Raw genomic sequence first — 15,010 nt, forward strand, 5'->3', positions numbered from 1 at the left:
AAGCTTTAGACCGTGTCTTTGCGTGTTACTGCCCCAATGTTTTGGTCAGCTGTGCAGGGATTATCCTGACCAGCCAGCCTCATGTATCGACGGGACTGGATTGCAGTGAGCACTATCCGAGACTATTGGGTGAAGGTGGACCTTTCTGTCCCTTGCCTGTGGGCCTGATTATGATTGGGGCCATTGCTTATGCGGTGTGGCTGCTCTCATCAAGTCAGGACACGCCTGCCCTGCGCATTAGAGACTGTTCCCGGGGTAACGCCGGCATGGTCGCCTTTCTGTCATCTTGGCAACTGGCGATCTGCCTCAGCTTTTCCATTCTAGGACAACTAATCTTGAGATGTCTTTCAAGATGATTCTAGTGTAGATAGAGGTCTTCGCACTACGTCACTACGTCACTATTTGTAGCTGGATGATGGGAATTATGTAGCCAAGGATACTCTCTGCTGTGCTTATCCATCACGAGCGTGGCGAATAGACAATTGCTTACTTCAAGCCTCGGACTTGAATGGAATTTACGGCCCGTTCCGCAACCTGTCTCCAACCAAGGTCACTCTGAGCACTACGGAGTACAGAGTAGAAACATGACAAATCAGCGCAGCTGCTGTTGCCCTTTACTAGAACGAGGGCTGTGTGCTAAGGAAGTCATGCCGGTCAACGTGTCATTCAGTTGCGTATCTTCATGGAGCCAACCCGGAGCTAAACCAGTATTTACTATTGAGTCCATCGGAATCGTATACCCCTGCCGGTTACGCTGTTTGTTTGGGGCACCCAGCAACGAATAGACGACTCGGTTGAGCGAATCAGTACATACGATCCGCTAGCACATGCAGACATTCGGAAAACCGGCCAGATTGCCATATTGCCCAAGTGGGTCAGATATCTCCAGCTGAATGACTTGGTTCCTTTTTAATCACTTCCGAGGCAGTTGCCATGGAACTTTGAATGCAACGATTCTCTCAACCATCGACGCACATAATGGATAGATGTGCCCGGCTTAGGACTATAGACCTCCTGATACGAGGGACATTTCACAGCTTTCCCTATACAGAAGATCATAACATCATGACGCCTGCATCACTCCGTCAAGAACCCCCCTCTCCTCGTCAGCCCACTGTTTCCGCAAAACTTCCTCGCCCCTGCGCGCCTTTTGCGCCGCCCGATTGCGGTACACGCTGTCAATTTTCCGCACGCTGATCTCGTCGCTAACGCACCACCGTTTGAGGTCAGCCTCCCACTCTTCATGAATCATGGTCGGCTTGCCGTAGTGCGCGCGGATGTTGCTCAGGGTATGCGTTCGCAGCGCCTTGGATGCACTAGCAAACCGCGAATTGTCTTTCGGGGTTGACCGCGACGGAATGAGCGGCTTGAGGGAGAGATACAAGATCGTTTTGGACTCTTGCGCAGCAGCCATCAGAGGCAAGGCGGTCGTGGTGCAAAAGGGTTGGGGACCGAGGGCGAGGTAGGAGAGAGGCGTCGATGAAGTCACAAGGGAGCACAGTGCGTTGATTGTGCATTCCGCGGATAGGTAATTGAATCTGTTATGTCAGTTGCTTCCTCCAATCCACTGGTCAAAGACATACCTGGCATTCAAATCCTGCGTGGAATAGGACTGGCTGATATCGAGAGTCTCCAATGCAGGATGACCTTGCAGAGACGAAATCAATGCAGTGGCTCCTTCGTCCGTGAGGCCAACTGATTGCAGACAAAGACGTTGCAGTGTCTTATTCTGTTGCAGCCCTTTGGCAAGCGCTTTTGCCCCTGCATCGCCGATCGGATTGCTGGACACATACAAAGAGGTAAGGGAGCAATGCGGAGAGGCCAGATACCTGGAAATTGCCTCACATGCGACACTGGATATACCGGTCGCGGAGAGGTACAGGATTCTCAATGACAAGGGAGTTGGAGGAATGTATTCCGCCAATCGAGTGAATAGAGCTGCAACGCCTGCATCGCCAAGCTCAGTCTGATCCAGATCCAGTGTCCGCAGATTTGGCGTCTGTGTAATCAGGCGGAAGAGGGAATCAACCGACTCTGGACCGAGAGGATTCCTCTTAAGCCAGAGATTTGTCACGGCAGGCGACTTGACCAGTGCATCAGTCAAGCGTGCAAACGATGCTCCGTCTATACAATTACCGGCTAGATACCAGGTATCAATGCGGTTGGGGAATTCCTGGACAAAGTCCGCGATTGCATTTGCTCCAGCTGGTCCGATGATGTTATTACCAAGCAGGAAATGCCGCACAAACTTGTTGGAGCGCAGACTGTGCATGAGCGTCGAGATATTCGGCGGACCAAGAGCCATCTTGCACAGGTCCATCCGACCGTCTTCGTACAGTACTCCCTTATCAAACTCCAAGGTCGGAACGTTGTAGTAGGGCTCGGCTGCCGATTGGCTCTGGCCTGTAGCATGAGAAGCGCTCTCATAGCTTCCATCATGTTTTAGATGATTGAAGAACGGTGTAAGAGAGTCTGCGTCGCTAATCTCGACTGGCATCGGCAGGCTGGATGCTCCTTTGAGCATGTCTGGAGTCACTGTCTGATCCCAGGGACCTTGAGCTAGGATTCGATCCGACCAGCGTGGTCGAACGTCTGGAGGTGATGCATTTTCGTCTTTGGCGGCCAGGGCGCCTTCTTCGAGAGAATCGCTGACTCGAAGGCGGTCGAGGGAGATGGGCTGCGCTGTTAGAACTGTTGCCGACGCCATCTTGTTTACTTTGCCGATAATTTCTCTCGGTCGGAGGTTTGGTCCTTATATCTTCAGGAAAAGGGAGTATGACTCACGATGTGGAACAGCTCATAGGCTTCTGCCAAGGGCAGATTCAGCCTTGCGGATGGTGGAGGAACTACGAAGACAAGAATGGAAGAGTCATCATTATTGGCTGTCTGATGTCCACTACCTATATTTCATGCAAGCAATGATCGAGGTCATGGATTCATGGTAATATTAATATAGAATACTGCAATGATCGATATCACATACAATCAATCTAACGCGTGCATGATCTCGCTGTCTGATTTAGGCTGGAGCACTGTATATATATATAACTTTGGAAGCAGTTCTGGAGCCCACAGCTATCATGCATATAAGTTCTACATAGTTTAACATTCATAGCAGGATAATGAAGAGTCTCCTTGCTTCATCGCTCCTTTGCTCAGAAGCATATTTTCCCATCTGCGTTCGGGAGGGAAGTCTTGACAGAGATAGCGGGCAACGGTGCATGATCGCCGAGACAGCGACCAGCACCTTGATACAGAGCTCTGTTCCAATGACCATCCTACATATCTATTACCGCGCCAAGAAGGTAGAGCTTTTTTTTGGTATATCATATGGCCGCTCGGAAACGGACCGTCGATTCAGCCTCATGTCGGTGCTTCTATCAATACGAGGTGCTCAGGCTGGGGGATTTACCGATTCGCATATTTTGCTCCAGGTGGAGTCCGCTAACATGGCCCGCTTATTATTTATAACTCTATCTTGGCCCAGGTAAGCCTTACCCCTGAAACCATGGTGATCCTCCTGACATTGCGATATGGCGACTTTAACAGGTGCGACACGGAGACCTGTTTCTGGCAACAAAGATGATGACGGCCCGGTAGGAGATCTATATTCCAAGATTGCCACTGGGGGATTCGGCCTGTGGATTTCTGCTGTCGTGGTGCTTGGGCTTTCGGCTGGTATCATCTCAAAAACACCACCAGGTCCGTTGCGGTCTGCGGCTTCATACAATCTGGCGGTGGTAGGCAAACATCCTGAGATACGGAGAGGATATCTGACATTTTCACAGGCTGCGCTGGAATTTTTCCTCGCCTTTAGCTCCATCACCAAGCCTGTTTCGCCTACCAATGCGAGGCCCCCGGCGAGGTTCATCATCATCTTGGCCTTCACCACCATGATGTGGGCTGCTGCGTTTCCCTTGATGTTAGTGATGCGAAGTAACCGTGACACGTACAAGGTTGTCAATTTGGACAAACGCGTCGTGCTCTCTATTGGCACAGGGGTCGTCAGTGCTCTGGAGAACATCACTATTGCGTGTGGTTGTTTGGGAGTGTCTGCATTGTAAGTTCTCTTGTGTACGACACCAGGCAGATACTGATAGATATCCCACGCAGTATTTTCATTCTTTTTCAGTGGTATTACCTGTGTCAATTGTTCTTGGGTAAATTTACTCCCGAGGAGATTCGTCAGGCCTATGGGAGAGGCACTGTATAAGATGAAGGATCAATATCAAACTGTGGGAACCTAGGCGCCTGCAACTCACTATAATGTCTCAACTTCATAACAACCACGAATGCAGCAATGATTGAGTTTTCGGAATTATAAGAACCGTCTGCGTATCAGACTAGTAGTCGCCCACCACTGGCTGGCAACACAGAGCTGTGAGTTGCGCCTCATAGACCAGGGAAGGGCGTTGAGGTTAGTCTCTAATCGATCAGAGCAGGCCTGTCCATATTACTAAGGCCTGGAAGATCAGGAAAATACCAGGTTCAACAAACTCGAAGCGTCACGCTTACAAACATTACAGACGTCAGTCGTTCCATTGCCACTGTTGCTCCAAGAGCATCGTCCACTGCGCGCAGACGTGGAGGCTAGAACGAACAATGAGAGGAGATGAACGACAGCATTCAGCATGATCTCACAACCTGAGGTTCAACAACTAGGTTTGAATCTCGCTCTCAGCCGTCCGGTGCCACTCGGCTGATAACTCGGACTAACTAAGACTAAGACTGAATGCGACTTTACTGCGGTTCAGTTATTCAACTATGATCTACTTTAATTTGAGTCTTGCGGCAATGGCCCTTCAAGGGCAAACTACTTTAAACAGCAGACATTACTTCTTATCCGTCATATACCCACAGTATCCGGCAGCCTGGGCAGACGCGGAGATCCAGCGCTTAAGGATAGGTAGATGTGTCACCTTGGTATAGATATAAGGGCGATATCGATGGTACAAGAGTGCGTAGAGAAACTACTGCGCGCAGGTGCAGTAGAGATACTCCGGGTGCCACAGATACAGGGCCAGCAGAGGAATAGGGAGGTGTGCACCGAGTACAGGCGTCGTATTACACGCTGGTGTCTCTCCCAGACTGGCCACCTAGGCCGCGATAACCTCTATGAGTCTGTTTTCAGTTGATTTTCAAAATCAAGTATTTAGATGCAACACAGCCTTGTGAAAGATGCTTATTTCATGTTCAAAGGAGGAAAGTGTATCCGAACAGGGAAAAGGTTTGCCCTGATGGATACACGCCCAAGAATAATATCTGTATCGCGAATGGTCGACCAGAATGTGATTCAGGCTCTATCTTCAACGGCAAGGTCTGCGTCGGTGAACGGCCTTCTTGTGGAAAGGATACCCATCTCGAAGGAGAGCACTGTGACTCAAACAAACAACAGGTTTGTGACGATGGCTTCAAGTTGGTGAGCCATCATTGCGTTGCCTATGATCCTCCCAAGTGTCCCAAGGGAACCACCTTTGACAAAGCCAGCCAAGACTGTGTGTCAAAGCAGGAGCCTAAATGCAATAAAGGTCAGGTTTACAATGGCGAGCACTGTGCCCTGGCAAGTGGTAAGTGCATCGACTACCAATTCTGCTCCACCGCGGGAGCTGGAATCAAAGATCCCAATTGCACTTCCGGAGGATGGAAACCAGGTAAATGGAAACAACAGGTTACTCCTGGAGGATGGAAAGGAGGAGGCTGGAAAGAAAGTACTGGTGGACAACAATGGAAAGCCAAAGACTGGCAGCCAACCAAGGAAGAAGGTCAGCAATGGATCGCTCGAGGGTCGCAGTAGTCAGACTGCAGGAACATGATTATTTCAATTACAGGGAACAAACAAGACTGGAACCAACAAAAGTTATGAGTTTTTCTAGGATTGCGGAAGGTTTTGATCTTTATATTTCGATATAGCTTCATTCGTCTGGGAATACTCGAATCTGCTTGAACTCGCTTCTTAAGATTATAGCTCACCTCCACTCGTAGAGGTCAATCGAACAGCAAGATCTATCCCGTATCATCTGTTCTCTGTGGATAAGACAGCCAGAACTCTTGTAGTGCAGTAATAAATGACTTCGTGTCCAGTCGACTCGGCAGGCGCACTCCCTGTATTCACACTGGCAAACAATGGAGAGAACATGGACAAAGTCCCTAACAAAGTCTCTATCTTTACTAATTATAAACTAAACTCAAGGCGGTTTCCTGCGTAATCTCTGGCGAAGAAGCGTGTCGGGTATTCGACCCCCTTTTCCCCTACAATCTTAGGATCAGTAACAGTTTCGCCCATCCGCACCGGTTAATCCTCACCTGAACATTCACCCGGTGGATCCGCCTGTAGAGGAGCGGCCGAGCCGCCTCGAAGATGGTGATCGTATATTCGTTGCTGCAGCTTTTGCAGGTCGTCCAACGAGCCTACCTGAAGGCAGGGATGGCGGGGAGAATCCGGATCATTCTGTCCGAATGCAATGTGGATTTGCTGCTTTCCATCTGATGTGATATTAAACCTGATCACTTAGCAATATCCCACCTGGAGAGCAGTCGATATAATTACCAGGCAGTTGTGTCCTTTTGTAACTGGGGGACCGGAGCAGCAGTCAGCCCTAGTGTATCCACGTAGAATGTGTACGCGTCATTTAATGTCCCTGGAGGAACCAGGAGATTAATATGAGAGATTCCACTAATCATCTTGAGAGTATTTCTATCGATTCTTTGATTTATGAATATGGTTATGGGGACATCGAGTCGTTTATGTACAGCTCCGATCATCGGAATCTGAATCCCGTCGTCGGCAATCATCATCATCATCCTCATCCTCATCATCATCATCATCATCATCGTCGTCGTCGTCGTCGTCGTTATTTGTCATCATTATGGTCATTAATTTCATTGTCGTCAATTCATTCTGTGATCCCCCGTGTAAAAGACAATGTGATCTCTGCAGCCTGCACCGAGACTTCCCATGTCTTTCGTAAGCCTCTGATCCCCGTGATGCTAATCTTCCACCAGCCTATAAAGAGTCTCCGATCGAGCTCGTCTTCATCCAGAATCTCTGCCTCCAGTGATCCAACCCCTTTCTTGCCATGCGCAACTAGCCAACGACCACCGGCACGGTTCTGTATATCGACTGGGAAGAAATGCCACCACTCAATGTTGCCGCAATCGGGGTGACTGTTCCCACGGTCGTGGCCTTCTTTACTCCCGCAGTGACAGGAAAACACTCGCACACAGGGAACAGCCATCAAGTACCCCTGCTTGGCTCCGGATGAAAGATCGACGAACGTAATGCAGGAGTCGTACAGCTCAGAATTATCCAGAGCCACCCCCTGTAGCCAGACGGCACTCCGGATCATGGGATCACCAGTAACAGCATGAACGGTGATTCTATCCAGCCGTATCTCAGCTGGAAACGGAGGAAGCTTTGGACTCAATGTCCAGTCCACTCGAACAAAGAGTTGGCGAAGCTGCTCAAAGGACATGCAGTCGAACAGGTACGCATGGAATCCCCGTGGATGAGTCGAGGCTTGATGGCTTGCCAGCTCATTGAGAAGCAACGAGACCTGCTGCCGGTCTTCTGGTGGCGCCTCATTCCACCGGCGACACGACATGATTCCTTGCTGGATGGCTGTTCCTCCTGCGGCAAAATAGTAGACAATGGTCCGCATAACGAGCCATAAAATCTGGAATCCGATCCAGAAGTACAGCGCTTCGGTCGGCTCACCGTCCAGTCGAATAAATGTACCCAGCAAACCCGCCAGGTTGACGGCAATCCCCACTGCCAGCACGATTCGCCACAGCGTATGACGCCGTATGTTGGCAGGGATCCCCAAGACAATCTTTCCTTGCTCGCCCATACGAAGCGGCGACGGTAGGATACCCGCCACCAGGTGTCTTGTCCGCTTGAAAGGACTGTCGCGGCCCAGACCGGTCACCTGCAGGAGGACAGCAGCAACAAATGCATGAGCCCAGCCTGCCATCGTCCACGCCCAGACTCCTTGACTACCCACTTTCCGAAGCGTGAAAACCTCTATCAGCTTGACCAGCGAAAGAAAAAGCCATAACCAATCCCTCCAGGGCGATGGAAGTCCTCCTTGGTCCGGAATGAAACGGTATATGTCAATTGGTGACCCCCTCTCCGCCGCGGGCACCGTGTCCAGCGCCAGTTGAGCATTTTTGTCCAATGTGTAAATCGCATGCGCTGTGTAGACGTCATCATGCGACTCCGACGCCTTGATCCGAGTAATTGCATCCATTTGCGTGGCCTCGTGCGCTGTCATGATGCCAGACCGCCTCTTCCACTGCTGCAGGGAGACGAGAGGCGCAAGGTTCGGCCAGCCATTTGTACGTCCTATCCATGTCAGGGCCCATCGACCGATCCAGTGCCGGCGCGGAACGACCTCGATGGCACCCGCGTCGCCGAAGTCGATACGGCTGGGCGCTCGTCGGAACCGGTTCACTGGCAGGAGGACTCCGAGGGCATTATCGACGAACTGATTGCGGAGACCCATCGATTCGCGCAAAGAGTCTGGCACCGACGCAGACAGACACGCTTTGATAACATGAATTTGCCCGAAACAGCTCATGGGAGCCCAGACAATGCCGCACGCCGCCTTGAGACCGTGAATCAACGCTTCCGCTATGGGGGCGCCTATGATGGTGGACACGGCCGAAATCTCCACCAGGTTGCCTCCTATCCGAGACATATCTGTCGCTGCAACAGTTTGTAACAAGGAAGTGAAGATGTCCGTTAGAGTCCTGAATATCAAAAGAATCGGCCATAGAAGCCAGTCGGTCACATGGTTGGCGATGGCGGGAAGAGAGCCTTGTAGAGGAAAGGTAACATTCATTTCGGCTTGTGCTCACTAATAACAAAAGAAAGGTGATACTCCAGCCAAGCGAGAGGCTGAGGAGCCTTCACAATGAGTTAAAGGCTTTTCCCTCAATTATTGAGGGGCTGACGAGGTCTGGTGAGACGGAACCAGCCACAGCGCCCCAAGACTCGTGTTGCACTGATATTGGCATGTTTGGAGCCAATGGGAAGCTTCGCGGCCCGGGTATAATTGCCAGAAATTGTCAAGCAACTTGGCGGTCTGAGGCATGCCAAGGCTATGGGTAGATACAAATAATCATTCATTGGAGTGTTCGCTGTTTGCTGCAACATACACCTGCATGATCTGTGCCTGCCTCTCTGTATGGCAGCCGGTCCTCCCCCGTCGGTCTGACGAAACTCCAGAAGGACATTGACGTGCATCTATATGTCGTGCAATGTATTCGCCCATCTCGATCATGTCCAATCCTGCAGTTCCTTCCCTGGTCGAGGCACTGGAAAGAAGCCCAGCGGTGGACCAATACGACCCCGTAGTGATACTGCAGAGCCAAGGTGACAAGCCATCATGGCGGCTTGTACCTGACTTCAGCAGATACTGAAGCTTTTGACTAAGCAACTTTTATCGTCGATCGATCCGTATATGCTCTTCGAACTCGGGACACCGATGTTGGGCGAAGCATCCTGTCACTGTACCGTATAGCGGTTGACTATGATGTGGCATGCCTGTACTGTCCACTATCTTTCCTCCTAATAGATGGAATGTGCCAGCTATTTATCCTTGACGTGCGATGATTCCAAGAACATCTAGTTTTTTTCCGTCTGCTATTCGAAAACCCTCTGTGGCTGTGATCCTGTGGCCCAGGGATCTGTGACAGTTATTCTGTCAAATATAGCCATATTAATTTATGTGAATCCCATCTTCAGCTCGTTGACCCAGGTCAATTGGAGTAAATTGTTCGTTACCTTAATACCAGAATATGATAGACCCAAGCCGGTTCGTGCCCACGCTTCTAGACATAGAGCTCGAGGGAAGCCCGTAGCACAAATTCCATACGGAGCTTGCCGAAGTCAGAGACTCACAAGGGGGTTATCTATGGCGATATCCGTCCATTTGCTAACTAGTGCCCCGATTGTGAATAGAATTCAACTTGGAAAGTGAATACAAGCCGTGGACCCCCGACTATATAAGGTTGATGCTGCTTCCAACTCGGAAGCCCTCTTCTCTCAACCTCAACTCGACCGCTGCCGTCAAAGAAACTACAATATCTACATATCAGTTGCATTTGGAAAGTTCCACACCCTTGAATACGTTACAATGGCTTCCTTCTTCCGTGAAGTGGGCCGAATAAACGGCCAATTGCACGTTGCTGCCACGCCAATTTCCAATGTTCCTGTCAGACATGATCCGATGCATCCATTTTATCAGTATGATAAGTAGGTTATACCATCTTTTCTGTGTGTCTTATTCGACTAAAAAATGCCAGTGAACAGGATGGCGATAATGCCGTCCAGTGGCTATTCGGCCGCGACGACGAGGAAGAGGCTGTTGACCACGATGAACAAAACAATGTGATTTACATGAGAAACTGCCCATCGTGCATACGGAGTGCGTGCTACTACATCTACCCTCATACATCGTAGAATGCTAATATCAATCGACAGGGCTGGAAGCTGGTCAGAGCGGCCTGTGCCTAGGTTGCGAGATCTTGGCTTTTGGGGGAATGGTTCTCTTTATGTTCTCATTCTTCTTGCCTATCTTTCTCTTGCTCATATTTCTCTGAGACCACCTCTCACTACTCGAATTCCCATCCGGCTTCTACCCTTTCTGCGTACAGCCGAACCAGATATCATCGGCTTCAGTGAGGATCACCAATTTGACATTGGACCAATACCCCACTGAACATGAGATATCTCCCTTCAATATTATAATTCGGACGCCAGTTGTGGACCTTGTCGCAGCCTCCGCTGAGATCGTCGAGCTGCTGCATAGAGAGAGACGGGGGAACCGTTGGGTGTTGTAATAAACCGAGCTTGGGAAGATGCTGCCAATAGGTGGAGAGATGTATTTTGAACGTCTAACGATTCCCAGAGAGAATCTTAACGATGGCTTGTGAATAACGCATTAAGTGTCTCAGTCAACCTTATGGGGGATCAGATTATTAAGTGGGATATTACCATCATGTTTGGTTGTATGGCTGATTCCCTGCCAGAAGGCGAATGGTATTACAAATCAACATTTCTACCAGTCCATGCTAGTACTTTTTGTATGGTAACGCTGCTAACGCATACACTCAGACTACTAAGGGATAGAGGTCTGATTCCCCCAATCTACCATCTTATACTAAATTGATAGGCAGGAAAAGCGAAAACAACGCTATATAAATAAAGTAGATGTGACTTAGTAGGTTGAACTTGTCCCAAGAACAGTATATTTTTCATAGGCTCGTTGGTCAAATGAATCCAAAGAGTTCAATGAATTCTCACCCAAAACAATAAAGCACATGATGCCGATGACAGCGGAGACTTCTACAGTATGGTATTTCTAATCATCAACGGGGTGATATCCAGCCGATGTGGCTGTATTAAAACACCCATTCCTGTCTTTTACGAGTATTCATCACCATCCATACTCCTTTACCTCTGCAGTAATCCGAAATGTCCCCTATCCGCGTTGCCCTGATCGGCCTCTCTGGTGCCACAGACTACGAAGGCACAGCTTGGGCAGCAAGTGCTCATCTCCCATTTCTGCAGCAATCAGAGCATTTCACTATCGCGGCGTTGCTCAACTCATCCGTCCAGTCAGCTCAGGCTGCTATTGGAAAGTACAATCTCCCAAAGGATACCAAGGCGTATGGCAATCCACAAGGTGTGTTCAACCGTCAATACGTTTGTTGGATAATATTGACTTGAAAGACCTCGCCAATGACCCCGATATCGACTTGGTTGTCTGCGTTGTCCGAGTCGACCGACATTTCCAGACAGTGCGTCCCAGTCTGGAGGCCGGCAAAACGGTCTTTGTCGAGTGGCCCCTCGACCGCAATCTAGACGTCGCAAAGGAAATGGCTGCTTTGGCAGCTGCACACGACGCAAAAACTATTGTCGGACTCCAGGCTTCATACTCACCGGTTGTCCGCAAGCTGCGTCAGTTGGTGCACGAAGGAGCCATTGGCCGGATTCTGTCTAGCACCCTTCTAGTCTCGTGTGGGAACGAGGTGGCCGCCGAGAGTAAGAATGTGCGATACTTCCTCGATAGAACGGTGGGAGGAAACCTCATGAGTATCCATGTTGGACACTCCCTAGAATCTGCGATCTCCGGTACGTCACCCTACATCGGCGACATGTAACATTCTGACGATAGACAGTCCTAGGGGAGTTCAAAACCTTCACCAGCAGCTGTGCCATTAGCCGTCCGCAGCTGGACATTGTCAATTACGCGGACGGGGGCAAGGTGCTCGAGAAAGCAGTGCGCAACACAGTTCCAGATCAGATTCTCATTCATGGCACGGCAGAGTCAGATGCGTTCGTCACCATAAACCTGTACGCAGGGAAGGAAATGCCAGGCCTGCCGCGACTGGACTGGCGCATTCAAGGGGAGAAAGGCTGGCTGCGAGTAACTTCACCTATGGGGTTCCTCAATGTCGGCACGCCAGAGACCAAGCTGGAGCTTTATCGTACTGACACCGCGCAAGTCGAAGAGGTCAAAGTGGACGAAGACGAGTGGGATTCTTTGCCGATCCCTGCTCAAAATATTGCTCGACTGTATGAGGCATATCGTAAAGAGGAGTGGTACCCTACATTTGACTGGGCTTTGAGGAGACATGAGTTGATTGATGGGATGTGGAAGCGATTTGACCAAGGGATTCAGCTGTCCTAAACTGGGCCTACTCATCATGATCACGGCCACCTTTAATAGTAAGGCATCATTTGCAATTTTATCGCTGTATTTAAACGGATAGTTTCGTCTATTTGCCATGGATTGAATGCTGTACCTGATACAAAATACTGTGACACCATTCTGTCCCGCAATGATGTGACCTGTCGGATGGCCCCGCCACCGAGAACAGAACAGCAAACTCCTCAGCAGACGACCGAATCAGGCCATTCAGAGCTGATCAACGCAATTCTATCGTCGATGGCGTGTATCATTTGGTGATAACACGTTGATATGTTCATTTAAGTAAAGATCCACATACAATACATATATAGGAGCAGCTTGGGCAGTGGCGGCATCATCCATCGATCGAGATAGCCACAATGTCAACGACGAAAGGTCCCATTACTACCACCCAGACGCTCTTGCAGAACGGAAACCCGGCCGATAAGAATGGAACTATCACTCAGGTAAAGTCTGTCGAAGTCGACGAACCGCATCCACCGATAAGACCGTCATTTGAGCTCGAGGAACATCCCATAGACGAGGTTCGACAGATCAAAGTCGGGGTAATTGGAGCTGGTCTCTCAGGTATTACAGCCGGAGTATTGCTACCTGCTAAGCTGCCCGGACTGGACCTGAGGATCTATGACAAGAATGCCGATGTGGGCGGCACATGGTAAGACATTGGAGGAGAATTTGGGGCGTAACTAACCTCGTCAGGTTTGAGAACACGTATCCTGGCGTGAGATGCGACATCCCTGCGCATGTCTATCAATCCGGATTTGAGCCCAACACGCAATGGACGGAAGAGTTTGCTCAGGGTCATGAGATTCGCGAGTATTGGCAGCGGGTCGCTCGTAAGTACGATGTCTACAAATATCTCCGGCCACGGCAGAAGGTGCAGAAGGTCGTCTGGCGGCCAGAAGAAGCCAAATGGGAGGTTACTCTGCAGGATCTGGAGAGTGGAAAGGTATTCTCCTGTTATATAGTAAACGAACACGGCTAACATTTCCAGGTCTACGAGGAAAAACTCGACGTCGTGATCAATGCCATCGGGCATTTCAATGCATGGAAGCTGCCCGACTACGAGGGCATCAATGACTACCAAGGCGACCTGTTCCATTCCTCCAGCTGGAATCACAACGTCGACTTAAAGGGCAAAAGGGTCGCACTGATTGGCAACGGAGCATCAGGGCTGCAGGTACTCCCGTCGATCCAGCCCGTCGCAGCACACGTCGATCACTACGCCAGAAATCGCACTTGGATTGCGGATTCGTTTGGAACTACGGGCGTTCGACGGCTAGAGCCCAATCTATTTTCTGCGGAGCAGCTGGAGTCTTTCAAGGACCCCGGGAAGTATCTCAAGTACCGCAAGAGTGTCGAGCAGGGTTACTTCTCCCGTTTCGGGGCCATCTTCAAAGACTCCCCCGAGAATAAGGACCTGCGTGAGAAATGGACGACCCTGATGCTGCAACGTGTGGGCAACAAACCTGAACTAGGAGACAAGATTATCCCCGACTTTCCACCCAATTGCCGTCGGCCCACGCCGGGACCGGGCTATCTGGAGGCGCTCACAAAGGACAACGTCAGCTACATCCAGACACGTATAAAGAACTTCACAAGCAAGGGAATAGTAACAGAAGACGGAACGGAACGTGAGGTTGACGTCGTCATCTGCGCTACAGGAGCCAACGTCGACCACGCGCCTCCCTTCAGCATCATAGCAAATGGCATCGATCTGAAAAGCGCATGGAAACCGGACGGGCTGTACGGCCATCCTTACAACTATCTTGGTGTTGCAACGCCGGGCTTTCCCAACCTCTTCTGGATTGGGGGTCCTCATTCCACCGGACACAGCGGCAGTGTCCCTAACAGCATCGAGAATCTGGTCACCTATGTCGCCAAATTCCTTCGCAAGATCCGCAGCCAGGGCATACGGACGATGCAGCCTTCCAAGGCAGCCACGGACGACTTTGTCGAGTACTGTGATCGGTTTTATCCCAGGACGGTGTGGAGCGACAACTGTAGCTCATGGTATAATGGTGGTCGACCTGGAGGGAGGATCCATGGCCTGTTTCCCGGGAGTGCAGTGCATCTCAACTACATTCGACGTGATCCCCGGTGGGAGGACTGGGAGTACACCTACACCAATCCAAGTGGAAATCGGTTTGCTTACTTTGGCAATGGATGGAGGCAGAGAGAATTGGATAGTGAGGCTGATCTGACGCCGCATCTGCAGAAGCCTGAGACGATTGATCTTCGGTCGTACCTCGAGGGTTGGTGGGATGTTTGATTCATGTTATATAGATCTACAG

The 15,010-nt window shown here is 50.2% G+C and overlaps 7 protein-coding genes across 7 annotated transcripts, besides 2 other annotated features; 4 read left to right on the top strand and 3 right to left on the bottom strand.

Annotated features, from left to right (window-relative positions):
• Positions 1-1,063: 1,063 nt before the first annotated feature.
• Positions 1,064-2,707, bottom strand: NFIA_062000 (uncharacterized protein; the record flags this gene model as incomplete). The annotated part of the gene is made up of 2 exons (XM_001262935.1): positions 1,064-1,538; positions 1,584-2,707. The coding sequence occupies 2 exons, from the start codon at positions 2,705-2,707 to the stop codon at positions 1,064-1,066; spliced, it is 1,599 nt and encodes a 532-aa protein (XP_001262936.1).
• An 826-nt stretch (positions 2,708-3,533) lies between these two features.
• Positions 3,534-4,213, top strand: NFIA_062010 (uncharacterized protein; the record flags this gene model as incomplete). Its single annotated transcript, XM_001262936.1, has 3 exons — positions 3,534-3,740; positions 3,789-4,060; positions 4,114-4,213. 3 exons carry the CDS (start codon positions 3,534-3,536, stop codon positions 4,211-4,213), a joined length of 579 nt encoding a protein of 192 aa, XP_001262937.1.
• Positions 4,214-6,292: 2,079 nt separating this feature from the next.
• On the bottom strand, positions 6,293-6,865 carry NFIA_062020 (putative glyoxalase family protein; the record flags this gene model as incomplete). Its single annotated transcript, XM_001262937.1, has 2 exons — positions 6,293-6,483; positions 6,751-6,865. The coding sequence occupies 2 exons, from the start codon at positions 6,863-6,865 to the stop codon at positions 6,293-6,295; spliced, it is 306 nt and encodes a 101-aa protein (XP_001262938.1).
• Positions 6,788-6,831: a microsatellite.
• Positions 6,788-6,891: a microsatellite.
• Positions 6,892-6,893: 2 nt separating this feature from the next.
• On the bottom strand, positions 6,894-8,840 carry NFIA_062030 (uncharacterized protein; the record flags this gene model as incomplete). The annotated part of the gene is made up of 1 exon (XM_001262938.1): positions 6,894-8,840. The coding sequence occupies one exon, from the start codon at positions 8,838-8,840 to the stop codon at positions 6,894-6,896; it is 1,947 nt and encodes a 648-aa protein (XP_001262939.1).
• A 1,296-nt stretch (positions 8,841-10,136) lies between these two features.
• NFIA_062040 (uncharacterized protein) lies at positions 10,137-10,462 on the top strand (the record flags this gene model as incomplete). The annotated part of the gene is made up of 2 exons (XM_001262939.1): positions 10,137-10,255; positions 10,306-10,462. The coding sequence occupies 2 exons, from the start codon at positions 10,137-10,139 to the stop codon at positions 10,460-10,462; spliced, it is 276 nt and encodes a 91-aa protein (XP_001262940.1).
• A 1,014-nt stretch (positions 10,463-11,476) lies between these two features.
• NFIA_062050 (uncharacterized protein) lies at positions 11,477-12,695 on the top strand (the record flags this gene model as incomplete). The annotated part of the gene is made up of 3 exons (XM_001262940.1): positions 11,477-11,687; positions 11,735-12,136; positions 12,184-12,695. 3 exons carry the CDS (start codon positions 11,477-11,479, stop codon positions 12,693-12,695), a joined length of 1,125 nt encoding a protein of 374 aa, XP_001262941.1.
• A 380-nt stretch (positions 12,696-13,075) lies between these two features.
• On the top strand, positions 13,076-14,988 carry NFIA_062060 (flavin-containing monooxygenase; the record flags this gene model as incomplete). The annotated part of the gene is made up of 3 exons (XM_001262941.1): positions 13,076-13,371; positions 13,416-13,665; positions 13,711-14,988. 3 exons carry the CDS (start codon positions 13,076-13,078, stop codon positions 14,986-14,988), a joined length of 1,824 nt encoding a protein of 607 aa, XP_001262942.1.
• Positions 14,989-15,010: the final 22 nt, after the last annotated feature.

The sequence above is a fragment of the Aspergillus fischeri genome, genomic scaffold (assembly GCF_000149645.3).
Source record: "Aspergillus fischeri NRRL 181 1099437636252 genomic scaffold, whole genome shotgun sequence".
NCBI lineage: Eukaryota > Fungi > Ascomycota > Eurotiomycetes > Eurotiales > Aspergillaceae > Aspergillus > Aspergillus fischeri.